Genomic DNA, 17,140 nt, shown 5'->3' with positions numbered 1-17,140 from the left:
ACCTGAAATCCATATTTTCTCGTCATGGGATTTGTGAATTCCTTAAAAGTGACAATGGCCCCCCAGTTCTCTGTTAGCCACTTTAAAGCCTTTGTAGCAGACTATGGCTTGTGCACATCACGAGCAGCCCCAAGTTTCCCCAAAGCAATGGGGAGGCGGAACGCGCTGTACAAACTGTGACAAAACCTGCTAACCAAGGCATCAGACCCATACCTTGCTTTGCTGGCCTACAGAGCAACCCATCTACAGAACGGCTATAGCCCAGCCAAGCTGTTGATGGGGCGGCGCCTCTGCAACTACAGTTCCTGCCCTCCCAACCCTGCTGAATCCAGTTCTGACCGACTACAACGTGCTGGAGGCCAAAAGAAAGGGAAAAGAGGGGGAACGACGCAAATTCTTCAACAAGAGACACGGCGCCAGAAATCTAGAGCCACTCGTTACCTGGGGTAGGATGTGTGGATCACCGATGCACGAGTCCAGGGCACTGTGCTATCTACACACAAACACCCCTCGCTCTTATATCGTCCAGGTGCCTCAGGGGACACTGAGGAGGAACCGGCATCACTTGGTGCCACTGCAGACCAACAGTGGGGAAAGCAACGCTGACGAGCCACTGGTGGGAGAAAATCCATCAGTGACAACATCACCAGAGCCAGCTCCACCAGTGGTAACATCACCCAGCAGAGAGGGTCCCACCACAGAGACTGTGCGGACTAGGTGTGGGAGAGAGGTTAGAAAGCCGCAGAGACTTGATTTGTGAAAAAAAAAAAAAAAAGGAAGAAGAGTGGGAATTGTGATTGTGAAAATTGTTCTGCTTTACTGTTTACATTTGCCTGAAAACCTGAGAGTTTAAAGTTTTGGAGAACACAGCCTGCTAAAGTAATAGAGTTCAAGTATGGTAATGTGTAAGTTTTTTATTTCTTGTTTTGCGTAGTGTGTTTGAATCAGGGACAGGTCTTCCAGCAAAAGGGCAGAATAAACCCCTTAAGACCTGCAGAGACAAAGGTAGTCCACCCCTTTGTTCTCAAAGAAAGGGAGATGTGGTATTATGGAATAATAGTGTAATAGTTTTGGAAGTAACAGGAGGTGACGTCTGTATAGGAGGCGGGGTTAGCGAATGTTAGAGGTTATGTTAGGTTATGTTCGAGCACACTAGCGGAGGGTTGTTGTACTGAGTTGCTAAATAAAGACAGTCACCAATTACGTCGTTGTACGAACCTCTTTTATAAATAACTTGACATGCACCATATATACAATAGGTGGCGGTAATACTCCAAAGGAGTGAGAGCTCATTAATTGGACGAAGAAGAAGAAGACTGCACATGCGTAGTTACTTGGTTCAGATAGTAGGTTCATTAATTTGCACGTGGCTGGATAAGAGCATGATGAGGTAAGTCTCTTTTTTTTTTTTTATAGTTTAACTGCTACATTTTCATTTCAAAATAACAATATCAAATTCAAAGTTTATAAAAAGTTCGTATTTTGTTAATATAGTGATATAGAATCGATGGATGACGTTGGATTGCTCTTAGCAATCTAATAATTGCCAATCGCCTCGCTTTTAAGATAAACGTGTTTTAGGTCAACAGACAAGTTACAGAGGTTGTTAGAGTAACAAAAACTTAATGAAGTACAATACAAGTAATTGTGTAAATGATTAGTTGAAGTTATAGTCCTAATTACTTGAGTAAAAGGAAAAGGTATGCAATTGAAAAGTAACCAGTTTATAATTAGTGTTGATGTCCTTTATATATATATATCAATATAAAAACAACTGTTTTCAGTTTAGTGACGGACGAGTGAAGCTCTTTACACGTGAAACGTTACTCATACCCGCAATTTAACATTTGAGCATAGTAACGTTATGCAGGATTTTTGCCTTTTCTAAAATACAATAATGTGGAAGGTTATATATTCTGCAAGCACGTGTGTTTAAGCGACACTGTTTTTTTCTTAAGACTAAAAACTCATTCTGATTTTAAACACCTCACGTGCCTTCAGACCATATACTGGATAAATTATTGATTCGTGAGCCAATTTAGATCGTCTTTCTCTGTTGTGTTTTCAGTTATCGGCAAAGAATCGATTCAAACGAATCGACCCGAAAAACCATTCATTTAATGCCTTAAAATGAAAAAAAAAAAATAAAAAGTTAAATAAGAGATGTGCTGCAAAGAAAACATTATTTTATGCAAGTTTTTAAAGTGGATGCTAAAAATAATGTTTTTACAAATTGCTTGTTACCATTAATCCATATACTTTAACTTTTTTTTTGCAGAAGTTTGTTTCTTTGAAGAGCGCAGTGGACATGCAGTGGAAGTGTAAGTTCTGTGTTTATTTCTGTGAAAAGAGAGCTCTGCTATTGAAGCATTATCGGATTAAACATGGAAGCTACACAAGAACCAATCAAATTCCTTGTCTTCACACAGACTGTTTGTGTTCTTTTGGTTTAAAAGTCAATTTGCTCAAAAAGTCATTTAACAAGCTCTAAAATCAAGTGCCAATTAAACAAGAAATCATGGGGTGGGGGGGGGGGGGGGGGGGGGGGGGGAAAGGGGGGGGGGGGGGGAAAACTGGAAAAAAAAAGGAAAAAAAAAAAAAACAAAAAAAAAAAAAAAAAAAAAAAAAAAAAAAAAAAAAAAAAAAAAAAAAAAAAAAAAAAAAAAAACTCTCTGTGAATTTAAAGAACCCTGCACAGAAAAAACAAACAAGTGGATCAGAACCAACACCTTTGATATTTCATTGTCCTCTCTGTGAATTTAAAGAACCCTGCACAGAATCCTTGTTTTTCTGCCATTTGCGTCAACATCTGAAAAATAATGAGATGGTTCAGTGCCCATACAAAGACTGCGATTTTGAAAGCAGAATTTATTCCACATTTAATGCTCATAAAAGTAAGAAACACCAGTTTAGCACTCAGAGGAACTTTAAGCCCAACATTTTAGTGGAGTTGCAAAATATTGCTGCCGATTTACAGCAAGATGTTACACAAAGTACAGCTTCTTGGTATGATTCAGTTGATTCTACAGAGTTTGTCCAGGATGAATATGAAGAAGGTGACCCAAATCAAAGTCTGGATGATTTACAGAGACAACTTGAGCATAATTTAGGATTGCTTTTCCTTAAGATGCAAACCATTCTGCATATATCTGATGCAGCAGTACAAGAAGTAATACAACAAATTACTCAAATTTTTCTTCTGTCAAGGCCCCTTTTGAGTAATGGCATTCAGCAGATTTTAAATCAACATGAAATCACTTATACTGATAATGTTTTGAAAGACATTGTGAAAGTTGTCACAGAGAATAATCTGATCTTAAAAATGACTGAGTCTGGTGAGCCTCTATCTACCATCAGTAAAGAGCAGCTCATACGTTGAGAAAGAATTTCCGATCCTTCCGAGTAGTTATGCCAATAGAATACAAACTCGACAAAGAATCACAGTCTTTTGCATATATGTGCCAATCTTGAACATGTTACAGCTGCTTTTAAACAGATCAGAGGTCCTTGATAAAGTTCCTTGCTCCCGATGGCAGGGCATGTGGGAATTAGCTCTTACAGAGATGGCACTAACTACTCTGAGAATCCTTTTCTGATGGCAGAAAAATTTAGGATTTTGTACTTACCCTCTACACTGATGAATTTGAGATTGCCAACTCTTCTTGGCACTTCAAAAAGAAACACAAGATGTTCAGTGTTTTACTGGGTCCCTTGCCAATCTTCCCTCTAAGTATCGGTCTTCTCTTCATGCAATTCAGTTGGCAATCTTATCCAAAGCTAGTGCAGTGAAACAGTATGGATATGAAAAAGTCCTACACCCTCTTGTTCAAGACCTGAAAACATTAGAAAAACATGGCATCTTTGTAGAGCGGTTAGGAGAATGTGTATTGGGAACTGTTCTCTGTGTGTCTGCTGATAACCTTGGTGCCCATTCCTTGGCAGGATTCCAAGAGAGTTTCATTGTGGAACACCCCTGTCGCTTCTGTATGGTGAAGAAGAGTGAAATCCAACAAAGAGAGGTGCGGACAGGAGCATTTGAATCCAGGACCAAGCTAAATCACGACAGGCAAGTTGAAGAAGTTTTAAAAGATCAGAGTTTGGTTAAACAGTATGGTGTGAAAGGTAGTTGTGTCTTCAGAGAACTAGACTATTTTCACCCTGTCGGCGGCTTTCCACCTGACCTCATGCATGATCTCTTAGAGGGTGTCATACCCGTTGAAATGGCAGTGTGTCTTAATGATTTGATCAACAAAAAGTACATTACTCTTGACTACTTAAACAGAACAATCAAGCAGTTTCCATACAAATTCATGGACAAGACTGATCAGCCTCAAACTATTCCAGTTGCCTTTGCCTCTAGAGGCACAATTGGTTGTAATGGCCATGAAAATTGGGCACTTCTAAGACTTCTTCCCCTCATGATTGGATTTGATATCCCAGAGAATGATCCATCATGGGAGATTTTAATGCTTTTGAAAGACATTTTGGAACTGGTGACGTCCTTCAGATTCACTGAGGAAACTATTGATTTCCTTGGGGATAAAATTTCAGAGCACAGAGGTTTGCTTTTAACAGCATTTCCTCATTTTGCATTGCGTCCCAAACACCATTACATTGAGCATTACCCACAACTTATACGAACGTATGGGCCTTTAAGAGATGTCTGGACAATGCGTTTTGAAGGCAAACATAAGTTCTTCAAGCAAATCATTGTGACACAAAGAATTTCAAAAATGTCCCTCAAACTCTGGCAGTCCGACATCAAAGAATGATGGTGTACCACATGGATTCATTTTCTTTTTTCCAACCCTTCTGTGCAGATGGAAAAAGTTGCAGTTACACTGATTTCATCTTTTCCTGAGAATGCGTTCAGAAATGTTCTTCAGAACAACTTTGGTGCTCAAAGCACTGTCCTTGTTACATCCTCAGTATGCATTGATGGCATTAAGTACTGGTCCAGATGTAGTTGTTTCTGTTGGCTCCTGTTCAGGTCTACCTGATTTCAGGCAAATTGTTAAAAGTGTAGTCATCAACACAGATGTTTTGTTTGTGTGCAAAGAACAGACAGCGTGGTACACTGAGCATCTGCGTTCCTATGAATTGTCCAGCCATGTACCACTTATGTCAGTCATTAAGCTTTCTGATTTGAATGACTTGTTTCCACTGCCAACCTACAAAATACAAGGCAGGATATTTGTTACAATTAAACATTTCATCTTGTGCTGAATATTGTCTCGGGTCTAATACTGAAAATTGTGGAACGTGTCAAAATTATTTGTTTTCTCAAATTATTTTTAGGTCCACATGACACAATGGAGATGAGAAGAGTGATTGTGACTGACAATGATATTCGGAAGGTCACACTTCCTAGCAAACCACAAACCCTGGACTCCCTGATTGAACAGCTTGGGCAGCATCTTGATCTTCCATACACGTTCTCTCTTCAGTATGAAGACGCTGATTTTAACAATGCACTTGTTAACCTTACTGACATTGCAGATTTACCTGAGAAGCCCACTTTGAAGGTAATCTCTCTCGTGACATCACCTACACCGAGCCAGGCCGACACCGACATTATTTCTGTTACCTCTCAAGAAGAGACACCTCTTACACGCCAGGATCCATGGCCAGAAACATTTGAAATTCCCAGCTTTTCCGTGGATGTGGAATACAGACTGCGCCAGGGAAACCTCTTGTTTATGAGAGATAAGACATACTTGCAAGTTCCCAGGGACATGAAACATGAAGTGCTTGAAAAGCTCGCTGAGGCTATGTACAAATTTAAAGCATATCCCCGTGAAGAAGATTTCAATGATGTTGCATCGGCACTTGTCAAAAAACATCCATGCCTTTTTGAACCAGGCTCCTCCACTGGATGGAACGGATGGAAAAACAGTATAAAGTTTAAAATGGGTAATTACAGGAGCAAACTACGGAGAGCTGGATGCACCGATGTTCTTGTTAATTCAATGAAAAGAGGGAGCCAAGATTCTCCAAGAAATGTCAAGAAACCCAAACGATTCGAGATCAATTTCCTACCCAATATGCCTTCTGGTGAAAATGAAAGCAGCATGGAATCAAAACGATTAGAAATTGTGGAGGAAATGAAGAAACAACATCCAAGTTCTACACTGATAGCACAGTACATGGACATAACTTTTTCTCTAAGAAGAAAAGAGTTGGTTGAAAAGGAGCCTTCAGTAAAAGAGACTTTACAAAGATGGCCAGCACTCTTCAGGGAAAGTCAGGTAATTAAGACACTTTATCTAGGGCATGTAAAAATATTTTAAGTCTTAATGTGTTGTTTCTTTTGTTCTCCTTTTCGTAGATTATTGCTGAGTTCAACCGGATCACAAGCAAAAACCTCAAGCAAGAATTCTTCTCAGCCCTTGATAAACATACTTCTCGTTTTCTGGAAATTTTCGAATCAAAGAAAGGCACAGCTGGAAAAAAGCTCTTGGAGCTTCTAATGCAAATGAAGTCTGCAGTAAGTGTTTTTTTTTTTTTTTTTACAATAGTGTAAGTCCATTTGTCAACTTTAAAGTGATCTGTTTTCACTGTTGATCTTGATGTTTTATTTATTATTTGTTAGAACATCACTGATGTCACTGCTCGACAGACAGCTGTTCTCCGTGGTCTTGCTGTCCTTCTTGGGGAAGACACTACAGACTTCTTCAAAACATGCTTTGTAAGTATTCTTCTAATTTAATATCTGTAAAAAGTGCTACAAGAAAGATGTCCCAATTTCTGTGTCAGCGTTACGTTTACTTAAGAGATCTTATATAAAGTACATAGAAGACATAACATTTGATCAAATAAATCTTAAAATGTGGATGAAACTGTTTTCAAACTATAAAAATCTCATATAGAATAGTGTCTTGAATTTTTCCAATTCAATTTCAATCCATCTACTCAGCACAAAGAGGTCTCTATATATAGCCATTCATTACCTATGTCCCGTGACAGTTTTAGCAGCATCCCTTCTCCACCCTATCGCCTCACTCTCTGCTGGTATAGACAGTCTCAGCAGTAACAAAAAAAATGCCTTTCAATGACCAATAATTAGCGTTAAATAAGTTAAATATTAAAAGGATAGGGAAAGGATCTCATTTTGTTACAAACCTGTATAAATTTCTTTCTGATGAACACGAAGGAAGATATTTGAGGAATGTTTGAAACCAAACCGATCATGGGATGGATGTAACTGTTTTACCTAAAATATATTGCTATTAAATGTTTCGATGCTTTTGCTGAAAAAGTCCAAATTATCACTGACAATTCCCTCTGAAGCCAGGTTATAAATTTACTAGTTACTTCAAGAACTAGTAACAGCACCTTAAGCAGTTTAAATTTTTACAAGGAACATGCACTTGTTTGCGTTTGCAATATAAGAATGTATTTTAATATCGCTTTTCTTTCTTTCTTATAGGACATTGATATCGTTGCACCTCAAGTACCGATAGGAATTCTCACTGTGGTGCCAGAGGACAGCCCAATGTCTCCACAAGGTTTGCAATTGGAGGTCACTGATACAGCAATAATTTTGGAGGGTGTTATAGCAATGGATGGACTTGAGAATGTTCCACATTCCATTTGTTTTGTTTTTGGGCTAATCTATGCTTTAAATATGGAGTACCCTTCACAGCTTAAAAACACTTTTGAGTTCATTCAAAGGGTTTTTCTTTCCCTGGGGCACAAATCTCTCAAGCCAAAACTGCAATCACTAAAAAACCTACTGATGTTTTAATGTGTTTTTGTGTTTCTGATGGCAGAAACAAGACCATGTTACTGTAGGTCTGTTGTTGCATTTTTTTTGAGTTTTAATCAGTCACCTGCCAACCTGGATACAAAACCAAAACTCCAGTCACTAAAAGCTTTGTAGTAAAGAATTTGTTCAATGTTTTTAATAGCAGAAACAAGACTGTCTTAGGTCTATTGTTGCCTTTTGGTTGTTGTATCCAGATTGATGGGTGACTGATTAAAAATCTCAATACCCGCAACTTAAAAACCTTTTTTTGTTTTAAGCATCTGATGGCAGAAAAAGACCATGTTATTGTAGGTCTGTTGTTGCACTTTGGGTGTTTTATTCATGTTAATGGGTGACTGATTAAAACAAATCTGTTTTATTTAAAATGTTTAGTGTTTGCAGAAACAAGGATTTGTTACTGTATGTCTGTTGCATGTTGCGTTTTTTTTTCCATCCATCAACTTGGGTACAAATCCTAGAAAAACAAAACTGTAATTGCTGCATAACTTGGATATTTTGATCAAGATGTGTTCTTTGTGTTTCTGATGGCAGAAACAAGACCATGTTGCCGTAGGTCTGTTGTTGAATTTTTTGGTAGTTTTAATCAGACACCTACCAACCTGGATTCAAAACCAAAACTTTTAGTCAAGATGTGTTTGTTAGTTATAACAGAAAGATTTAGTATTGTGTCTGTTGTTGCATTTTGGGTGTTGTATCCAGGTTGATGGGTGACTGATTAAAACAAATCCCTATATAAAAAAAAAAAAAAAGGCTGTTGTTTTAATCAGATTTGAGCTGATGGCAGAAACAAGACTGTTGTTGTAGGTCTGTTACACTTTGGGTGTATAATTCTGTCATCCTGGATACAAATTTTAGAAAAAGCAAAACCGTAATTGCTGCAATTCTGCCGTAATTTGTGAGTTTTATTTAATCAACTGTCAGCCTGGATACAAAAACCAAAACTGCAGTAATGAAACTTTTTTTTTTTTTTTTTAATAACTGTTTTTCATACGTTTGTAATAGCTGAAACAAGACTGTCTTAGGTCTATATTTGCATTTTGTGTGTTGTATCCAGGTTGATGGGTGACAAATCCCTATACCCACAACAAAAATGTCTGTTTTAATCTGTTATCTGTGTGTTTGCAGTAACACAAATGTTTTATTGTTGGGTTGACTTGTTGGTTTTTAATTACTCACCATCAACCCTTTTTGTTTTAAAAATGCTTAAAAAATTTTGGACACTGTTATAATAAAATGAATGTTTTGACAACATAGTTCATTTTTTGCTTTACTCGTTTTTGTTAGTTTAGCTTACTTAAAAATGTGAGGCAATCGGTTTCCTTATATTTACCAGTAAAGTGAACACTAATAATAAGTTACCTCAACTAATGCTTTTGAGTCACCAGTACTTAATTGTACTTGATAATTAAGTTTAGTCTACAAATACTATTTAGTTTAGCCAACTTAAAATTAATACTATACTTATAAATTTAAGGCAATCTGTTTCCTCACTTTTTTAAGTTAACTCTACTTATTACATTTTACAGTGTACAGGATTTCCGCGAGACGTGTGTCGTGTTCTTTAACGTTCCGCCTGGAAACAAAGATACCGTGTCGCCAAACCCCCTGAAGAAAGAAGAAAGCCTAGTGTTTACAACTGTGACAATGAGTGATTATCAGGATCAACTAAGAATCTTTAAAATATGTCCGAGAGATTTACACACCTGTCTGTTATTGTGGCAACATTTCCACGCCTCGAAATGTGCCGCTGAATGAAACGAACTGTGATTGGTTGTTTGACATGTCGGTCAAACGGCCTCATGGGCGAAAGGTCTGGCTACACGAGACTATGAGTAGCCCAGTACTTGCACTTCCTTGCTAGAGCCAAGATAGATTCTAGATAGACTGGAGGTAATCGCTTGACTTAGTGCTATATACAGTATGTCAGCTCACTTCTGTAAGGGGTCTGCTAATCAAGAATAGCGATCCCTGGTGGTCCGCTGGGAGTTTTTCCTGCCTGGATCTCCTCAAAGTACTTCTGCTCTTCTCCATCAAGGAGGACTGAGGATAGAGCGGACACTGGTTAAAGAACACGGATGCTAGATGGCATCGCTTGCTCTCCTCTGTAATCTTCTCAGTTTTTCACTGGAAGATTTTACATGCTCCCCTTGGTTTGGTGGCTGTTATGTTCCATGCCTCCAGGTATTAAGCGCTCGGTCACTTGAGGTTTGTTACGTACAGCAACTCGAGGCTGCTGTTTGTTCAGAGTCACAGCAGGGATTTACTCAGTGAGGGGTTGGCGTGTTTGTACACGTGCTTCAGACACCGATGCAGGCTGAAGACATCCTCATAGCATCAGCAACTGACACAGCGTTTCAGTTCAAGTGTGTGTGTGTGTAAGCTAAATAGAATATGATCAAGTATGGGATACACACCTATGGCTAACTCTATTCAGTTGGCCCTAATCAATTAAACTGAATAGCAGATATAGTTAAACCACATTTCAAAAATACTGTAAGCATATAGTGATGGACAGGGCTGGCCCTAGCATTTTGGGGGCCCTAAGCAGATTTCCAAAAAATGGCCCCCATACCTACAGTTTCACCTAACCACCCACAACCCATCCCAGTGTACACATCCTACACTGACACCTAATTGTACAATTTTACCATTATATATATCTATATATATATATATATATATATATATATATATATATATATATATATAATATCAAGATATAGATAGGAAAATATATCTGGGTAGTTGACAAATATACAGTAAATACAGTGGACATAATGTATCAAGTTCATATGCTTTTAGAAATATATGGATGAAAAAAAATCTAAAAGAGACATTTGTAAAATTATGCCTGAGGTATTTATTTACAATTGTATGCTTTTCTTTTTAATTTATAAAAGTTGTAATTTATTGAACATCCTTGAGACACACCATAGGACAATTTTGAGATTTAGCTCAAAAATTTAAATAATAATAAATCTCATAATAAAGCAGTTTTTATGACAATGGTTCCATGTAAGACAAAGACATTTCAAATGATGACAATATTATTAAATTTTTTTTATCTTGTGTGACAGTGAAAATGCCATGTCATGCAACAACCCATTTAAGCAAACTTTTAAAACTAAAGAGTTTAACATTTAAAATTAAAGAGTTTAACGATTGCTTAAGAGAAATTTATCAAAATTCAGTGAGATGAATGCTTAAAGCAAAAACACCTGGTTATGAAAATTATATTAGAGAACAGAATAATAATAATAATTCATTTTCTGGGCTGGCATGACAAGACAGATTAAAATGCAGAAATAATCAGTGTAAACAAATGTTGAAGCAGATTTAACATCAAAGTGAAGGCAAAAATCTGAGACCAGACACGAGACAGGGTTCACAAGAATGAGACTAGACACCATTCTTACTCTATTTTAAGAAATCTTCACTGATGAAAAACATGCCTGGAAAAATAGTCTGCAGGTGCATTTGAAATGTTTTAACTGATCTCGCAATAAATGCCATCTCATTTCTGAGAATGAATTATTATATGCAATAACAGATAATACTGAAGCACTGTAAAATATTTTGCCACAAACTCAACTGACTGACTTCTCTCTTGTGTGATTTCATGAGTCTCTTCAGACCTATTGTACTTGCAGGCTGTGAGTTTGAGTTTTTAGAATGTTTGATCTCCTATCTGAACTATTTTCCACAAACTGATCATTGAAAAAAACAAAAACAAACCAACAAAAACAGCAGGTCTTTCTTAGTCTTATTAAGAGCAACCATAATCAAAGAAGGCTACTCTCTCAATATTTAAATCAAAGCTCAGACAGAAACCTAAATTTTCATCAATCATGATACAGAGCTAGGAGATGGTTATCACATCCTATTATAGTGTGCATACTTATTACAGCCTAGATATTGTATGCATTTGCATGCATCAGGGAGCTGCAGTCGCTCTCAAACTGCTGGTACTGAAATTGCGTTTGAATGCATGCACACATTCTTTTTAGCTTCGCTTTCGATTTCGCGATCGGGACCGGAAGTACACGATTTGTCAGACACTTACAGTGTGTGTCCATGAATGTTTTTAATGAATTCCTATGGAAGTACAGCTTCAGAGAACGCTCCTGCTCAGCTCTGCTGTTGCCATCTCCACCATCATCTCGCCTTACTCCCGTGATTCTGTCTGAACTCCTGACGCGGGGCCCCTGGTGGCCACGGTGCCCTGTGCAGCCGCTTATTAGGCAGGGCCGGCACTGCTGACGGATAATACAGAACCACCAAAGAAAACGCTCTTGTGATTCAGGCGATATCTTTGTATAAGGTTGATGTCATTGTAATTTTCCAGTATAAACACTCAGCCTTGCTTCGGATCATTTCTGAGTCTCACTCAGGGTCCTCACGAGGACTTGAAGCGGTCCTGGCTACTTTTAGCCTTAAAATGTTATGTGAGTAGCTTGTAGATTTTAGAGCTATTTTTAGCCTTACAAGTTTTTTTTTTTTTTTTTTTTGTGAATACAGCCACTGATTTTTAAGTGCTCAACCAGACCAAAATGTCTGAATTTCCACCCTGAACATAACTTTAACATAACTGTTGAAAAATACAGAAAACAAGAACACACACATTATATATATATATATTTTTTTTTTTTTTTATATATATAGTATATATATATATATATATATATATATCATACTATAGTTTTTTTTTTTTTTTTTTTTTTTGACAGTGAGGGAAAACCTGAGAAGCCTGACACATCAAAAAGCTTTTTTAAAAAAAAAAAAAAAAAAAGTAGTCAGGAAAAAAACAAAAGCTTTTTTAAAAAAAATTTAATGCAACAGTTTATTGAATCTTTACATCCCTAGAAAAAGACAAAGAAAGTGTTTTTTGTTGAGTATCATATTTGATCCATCAGATTTCTATGGCTTATATAGTCTGATATATTGAGAATATGAAAGAAAAAACAAGGTCCAAACTGAGCAATTATGTGCAATTTGGTGCAGATGCTGATATTTATATGACCAAAAAAGTGAAGATATTCTGCTTCTTGTGATGTAAATCAGTGAGATCAGTATAACAGTAGAGCAGATACTGATATAAACTGATCTAAATATCAGTCTGTGCTCTATATCTCCAGTAATGTGTCTCAGTGAGATGAGATGTAAATGATCCAAACATATAATGCAGTGATTGAGAGATGAAGAAATAAAGGCTCCTCAGAAGATGTGAGATGTTCTGGAGGCTTGTGAAGATCATTCCTCCGCTGAGGAACAGTGAAAGTAAAGCTTCTGGAAACAAACGCTCCTCAAAAGATCCTGATGATCAGATGTGAGACTCTAAAACATGATTGATGGAGAATCAAGTAAAGCTGAGCTGCTTCAGTCCAGTAAGAGTTCATCTGGAGATATTACTGCAGTTATTCTGACCTTTACTTGATCACAATCACTCAAGATCTGACACCAGAAGCAGCAGCTACAGTTACACTAAAACAGCTCTGACTGGATATAAACATACAAACTATAAATCAGAGACAGAATGCATGCAGTAGATTGTGTGCAGCAGGTTTAACAGCAGAGTTTTGATGATGCTCATCTCTCAGAGCCTTAGAAATTCAAATCAGATATGATACAGTAGCTTCATTATGGTTCTTTAGAGTTTGTGGTGACAGATGAGCTGGAGCAGCTCCTGAAGCGTTTCTTCTCATCATCAGATGTGTTTGTAGTTTGAGAGGCACGGAGGTCTTGACAGCACTCAGGTGTCGCTCCTCATTGGACGGAGCACACGTCTAGGATGCAGAACTTGGCCCTGCAGGTGGGACACGGGACCCTGCTGCTGAGCCACGTCTCCGGCTGCTGCTGGTCCTGGCGGCTGGCAAACCACTTCCCCATACAGGTGAGACACCACATGGGCCGACAGTAGCACTGCTGACACTCTCCCTCAGCCTCCGCCGTACACAGACGCAGCAGCTTCACGCCCGCGCTGGCCTGCATGCAGCCGATGCACGGCTCCAGCTCCTGATTAAACACATCACATCAACATTCATTCAGCAGACAGAGCCACTGACACCAGAGAAGATGCTGTTACTCCTGAAGCACTCACAGCAGTCTGGGACACTCAGATACACGGGTTTTAATAACCCTCTTCTGTTCACCAAGCCTGCACTTATTTGATCCAAAATGAAATATTATTAGAAAACATATTTTCTGAGTTAATTCATTAAATCAATGTTAAGGCGAGACACTGCAGGTGAATAGAAGTAAAAAAAATTAACTAATAGTTATCACCTTACTAACCAAGTTGATTGATTACATTGATAATTGCAAACATTTTTTGTATTATAAGTTTTCTAAAATGTTATGTTTAAATATGCAAATGAGGCATTATTTAATGAAATATGCGCTAATTTACATAAATTTGTAGTACAAAAATCTGAACACTGAATGAAGTCAGTTTCAGAATTCTTGTTTAATTTTTTTTGACATATTAGAGTCAAATATTTTTACAGAAGGAATTCTGGGAATCTCTTTTTGTCACTCCATAATTCAGAAAATACTTTGAACAGCTAGAAAACAATACATTTTCACCATTTTTTGGGGAATAAAATGTTGTATATAATCAAGAAAATTTTAGATGAACAAATCCCTCTGTAAAAACCTTCAGAATATAGACAAGAATAAATATGTAAAGTTCGGTGTGTGTAAATGTCACTGAATTGGAGATTTATGGTTCAGACTAGGAGAAAAACTCATTTTGAGAAAACGGGCTAGTCTGAAAAAACGTAATTGAAATCTATTGACACAAATAGATAAAGTGCTATAAAAGAAACACTTAACAGTCACTTTTGGAGGTTTTCTTTCCATAAGTCTGAAAAAACACTTTATGAAAAGCCAAAAAGCCCAAAATCTAAATATTGCCAGGTGCATGAAAAAACTCTGTTTTTGCCTGCAGTGTCTCCCCTTAAAGTGTAATTTATTTCTGTGATGTGCAGCTGTATTTTCAGCATCATTACTCCAGTCTTCAGTGTCACATGATCTTCAGAAATCATTCTAATATGATGATTTACTCCTCAAGAAACATTTCTGATTATTATCAATGTTGAAAACAGCTGAGTAGAATTTTTTCAGGTTTCTGTGATGGATAGAGAGTTCAGAAGAACAGCATTCATCTGAAATAGAAATATTTTGTAACATTATAAATGTCTTTATCATCACTTTTGATCAATGTAAAGCATTCTTTATGTATTGGATATTATCCTAATATCCAAAATATTCATTTCAGTAAATAAAAACTATACTGACTGCAAGCTTTTGAATGGTTGTATAATTTTACAAAAGCTTTTTATTTCAGATAAATGCTGATCTCTGGATCTCTCTATTCATCAAAGAATCCTGAAAAATTTTACTCAACCATTTTATTATATTATAAATATTAATAATAATAAGAATAAGAATAATAAATGTTTCTGAGCAGTAAATCATCATATTAGAATGATTTCTGAAGATCATGTGACACTGAAGACTGGAGTAATGATGCTGAAAATACAGCTGCACATCACAGAAATACATTACACTTTAACAGAGATTCACATAGAAAACAGCTGTTTTACATTAGAATAATATTTCACAATATTACTGCTTCTGCTGTATTTTGGATCAAATAAATGCAGGCTTGGTGAGCAGAAGAGAAATCGTTAAAAAACTTTAAAAAAGGTTTTGACTGCTGGTGTGTGATATTTGAGGACCACAGTCCATCATTTAAAGTAGAAGCAGCTTCACTTAGATCAGATCTCACAGTAACAGGTTCAGATCAGTTAATGCATCCGCTATCAACACTGAACAACGTCTATATTCATACATATACTATCGTTCCATCAATCACTGTCTTATGAAGTTTGTCAGAAACACATCCATCAGCTGCATCAAGGATTTTAACTTCAAACCACTGCTAAAATATGAATCCATAATCCATAATAACACTTCCTCCAGTGAAAAAGTGCATCTCCTGTTGTCTCTCACATATTTGTTTAGAGCTGTTTAAAAAACGCTGCTTGATCTGTGCAGATTTCTCTCCTGATTCACACCAGAACACCTTTTTCACTGGAGGAAGTGTTACTATGGATTATAGACTCTATGTATTTGAGTTAAAAACATCTTAATGCTTGGATGTGTTTAATCTTTTGTCTTCTCTCCAGATGTGAACTGATGGACTGGAGTGCTGTGGATTACTTGTAGATTATTGTGATGTTTTTATCAGCTGTTTGGACTCTCATTCTGACGGCACCCATTCACTGCAGAGCATCCATTGATGAGACACTGATGCAGTGCTACATTTCTACAAACCTGATGAAGAAACAAACTCATCCTAATCTTCACTTTTAGATGAACTATTCCTTTAAAATATGTTCATGTAGAACATTTACCAGATGAATAAATGATATTCTTGAGCTTCGAGTGAAGCGTCCGGTGCTCACCTGTCCGCTCGGACACTCGTACACCGCGTTCATGTTCACGTACGTCTTGAAGGTCTCCAGGAAGAGCTCGCTCATGGTCAGGTGGATGACCACGTTGGCGGCGTTTCTGATGGGTGCGTGCAGTTTCTCCTGCAGCTCTGCGTACTCGGTGGACTTCAGCCTGCGAGGGAAGCACAGAAACAGCGGCTCAGCGCACACACCTCCGCAGGAGGACACACGGATCCGCGGGACACACCTGATGTGGAAGGGCTGGACGCGGGGGTTGATGCTGGCCACGCTGATGGTGAGGATCTGCAGCGGTGCGTTGAGCTCGGGGGACAGGCTGTGCTGCGTGGAGCCGGTGACGGTCAGGTGACAGTCCTGCTGCAGGGCGATGTGCAGCGAGTATGTGCTGACCTTCATCACCCAGGAGTCGGTGACGATCACTCTGGCGCTCGGACAGCCCGAGGAGAACTTATCGATGCGCCGGAACTCCGTGTTGATGGAGGAGGCCACGGCTCTCCAGCTGGAGCGCGGCAGGGCGTGGGCGCCGAGTGCCCTGCAGATGGGGTGATTCTCCCAGCCGCGTCTGGACCAGACGAACACGAGGACACAGCCGACCAGCAGCACGCTCAGAGACCAGCCCAGGTACAGCTGCCAGCCGCGAGCCGCCCGGTGCACCCGCAGCAGGTCCTGGTCTGGAGCCGCCACACACATGCCTAGATAGTATCCTGAAACACAGCAGGAGCGTGAGGAACACTACAGAAAAAGAAATTACAGCCGTCACGTCAAAATCTCACTCCGTTTCTGGGCACTCTATTATTAAGCACACCTTTCATGTCCACTGTATTGATAATTATCACATAATTACACATTTGCTTGAAATTGCCTTTATGTCACGTAAACTACATTGTGTGCAATGTGT

The 17,140-nt window shown here is 38.2% G+C and overlaps 2 protein-coding genes across 3 annotated transcripts in view; one reads left to right on the top strand and one right to left on the bottom strand.

Moving 5' to 3' along the window:
* Window positions 1-1,297: 1,297 nt before the first annotated feature.
* LOC109061982 (sterile alpha motif domain-containing protein 3-like) lies at window positions 1,298-7,909 on the top strand. The gene is made up of 7 exons (XM_042769753.1): window positions 1,298-1,390; window positions 2,279-2,321; window positions 3,943-4,066; window positions 5,299-6,248; window positions 6,329-6,487; window positions 6,593-6,688; window positions 7,430-7,909. The coding sequence occupies exons 4-7, from the start codon at window positions 5,313-5,315 to the stop codon at window positions 7,745-7,747; spliced, it is 1,509 nt and encodes a 502-aa protein (XP_042625687.1). The 5' UTR covers window positions 1,298-1,390; window positions 2,279-2,321; window positions 3,943-4,066; window positions 5,299-5,312; the 3' UTR covers window positions 7,748-7,909.
* A 5,190-nt stretch (window positions 7,910-13,099) lies between these two features.
* The window catches only part of tmem129 (transmembrane protein 129, E3 ubiquitin protein ligase), a 4,889-nt gene continuing 848 nt past the window's right edge, over window positions 13,100-17,140 (bottom strand). Inside the window, exons 2-4 of one of the 2 annotated variants that reach the window (XM_019091780.2) lie at window positions 16,472-16,946; window positions 16,237-16,396; window positions 13,102-13,780 (exon numbers count right to left, since the gene is read on the bottom strand). In XM_019091780.2, coding sequence (XP_018947325.2) covers window positions 13,532-13,780; window positions 16,237-16,396; window positions 16,472-16,946 — 884 coding nt within the window. In that variant the 3' untranslated portion in view covers window positions 13,102-13,531. Of the gene's footprint in view, window positions 13,781-16,236; window positions 16,947-17,140 lie in introns of both variants that reach the window. The other variant, XM_042769752.1, reaches the window with a different exon arrangement.

This window comes from Cyprinus carpio, chromosome A14, assembly GCF_018340385.1.
Source record: "Cyprinus carpio isolate SPL01 chromosome A14, ASM1834038v1, whole genome shotgun sequence".
In the NCBI taxonomy this organism is placed as follows: domain Eukaryota; kingdom Metazoa; phylum Chordata; class Actinopteri; order Cypriniformes; family Cyprinidae; genus Cyprinus; species Cyprinus carpio.
Note: the sequence above shows the minus strand (reverse complement) of the source record. Positions and strands in the feature narration are given on the sequence as shown.

Coding starts and splice junctions, on each gene's coding strand:
- LOC109061982 (XM_042769753.1), top strand. CDS start 5,313: ATGGAGATGAGAAGAGTGATTGTGACTGACAATGATATTCGGAAGGTC. Junction 6,249..6,328: donor CACTCTTCAGGGAAAGTCAG/GTAATTAAGACA, acceptor TCCTTTTCGTAG/ATTATTGCTGAGTTCAACCG. Junction 6,488..6,592: donor TAATGCAAATGAAGTCTGCA/GTAAGTGTTTTT, acceptor ATTATTTGTTAG/AACATCACTGATGTCACTGC.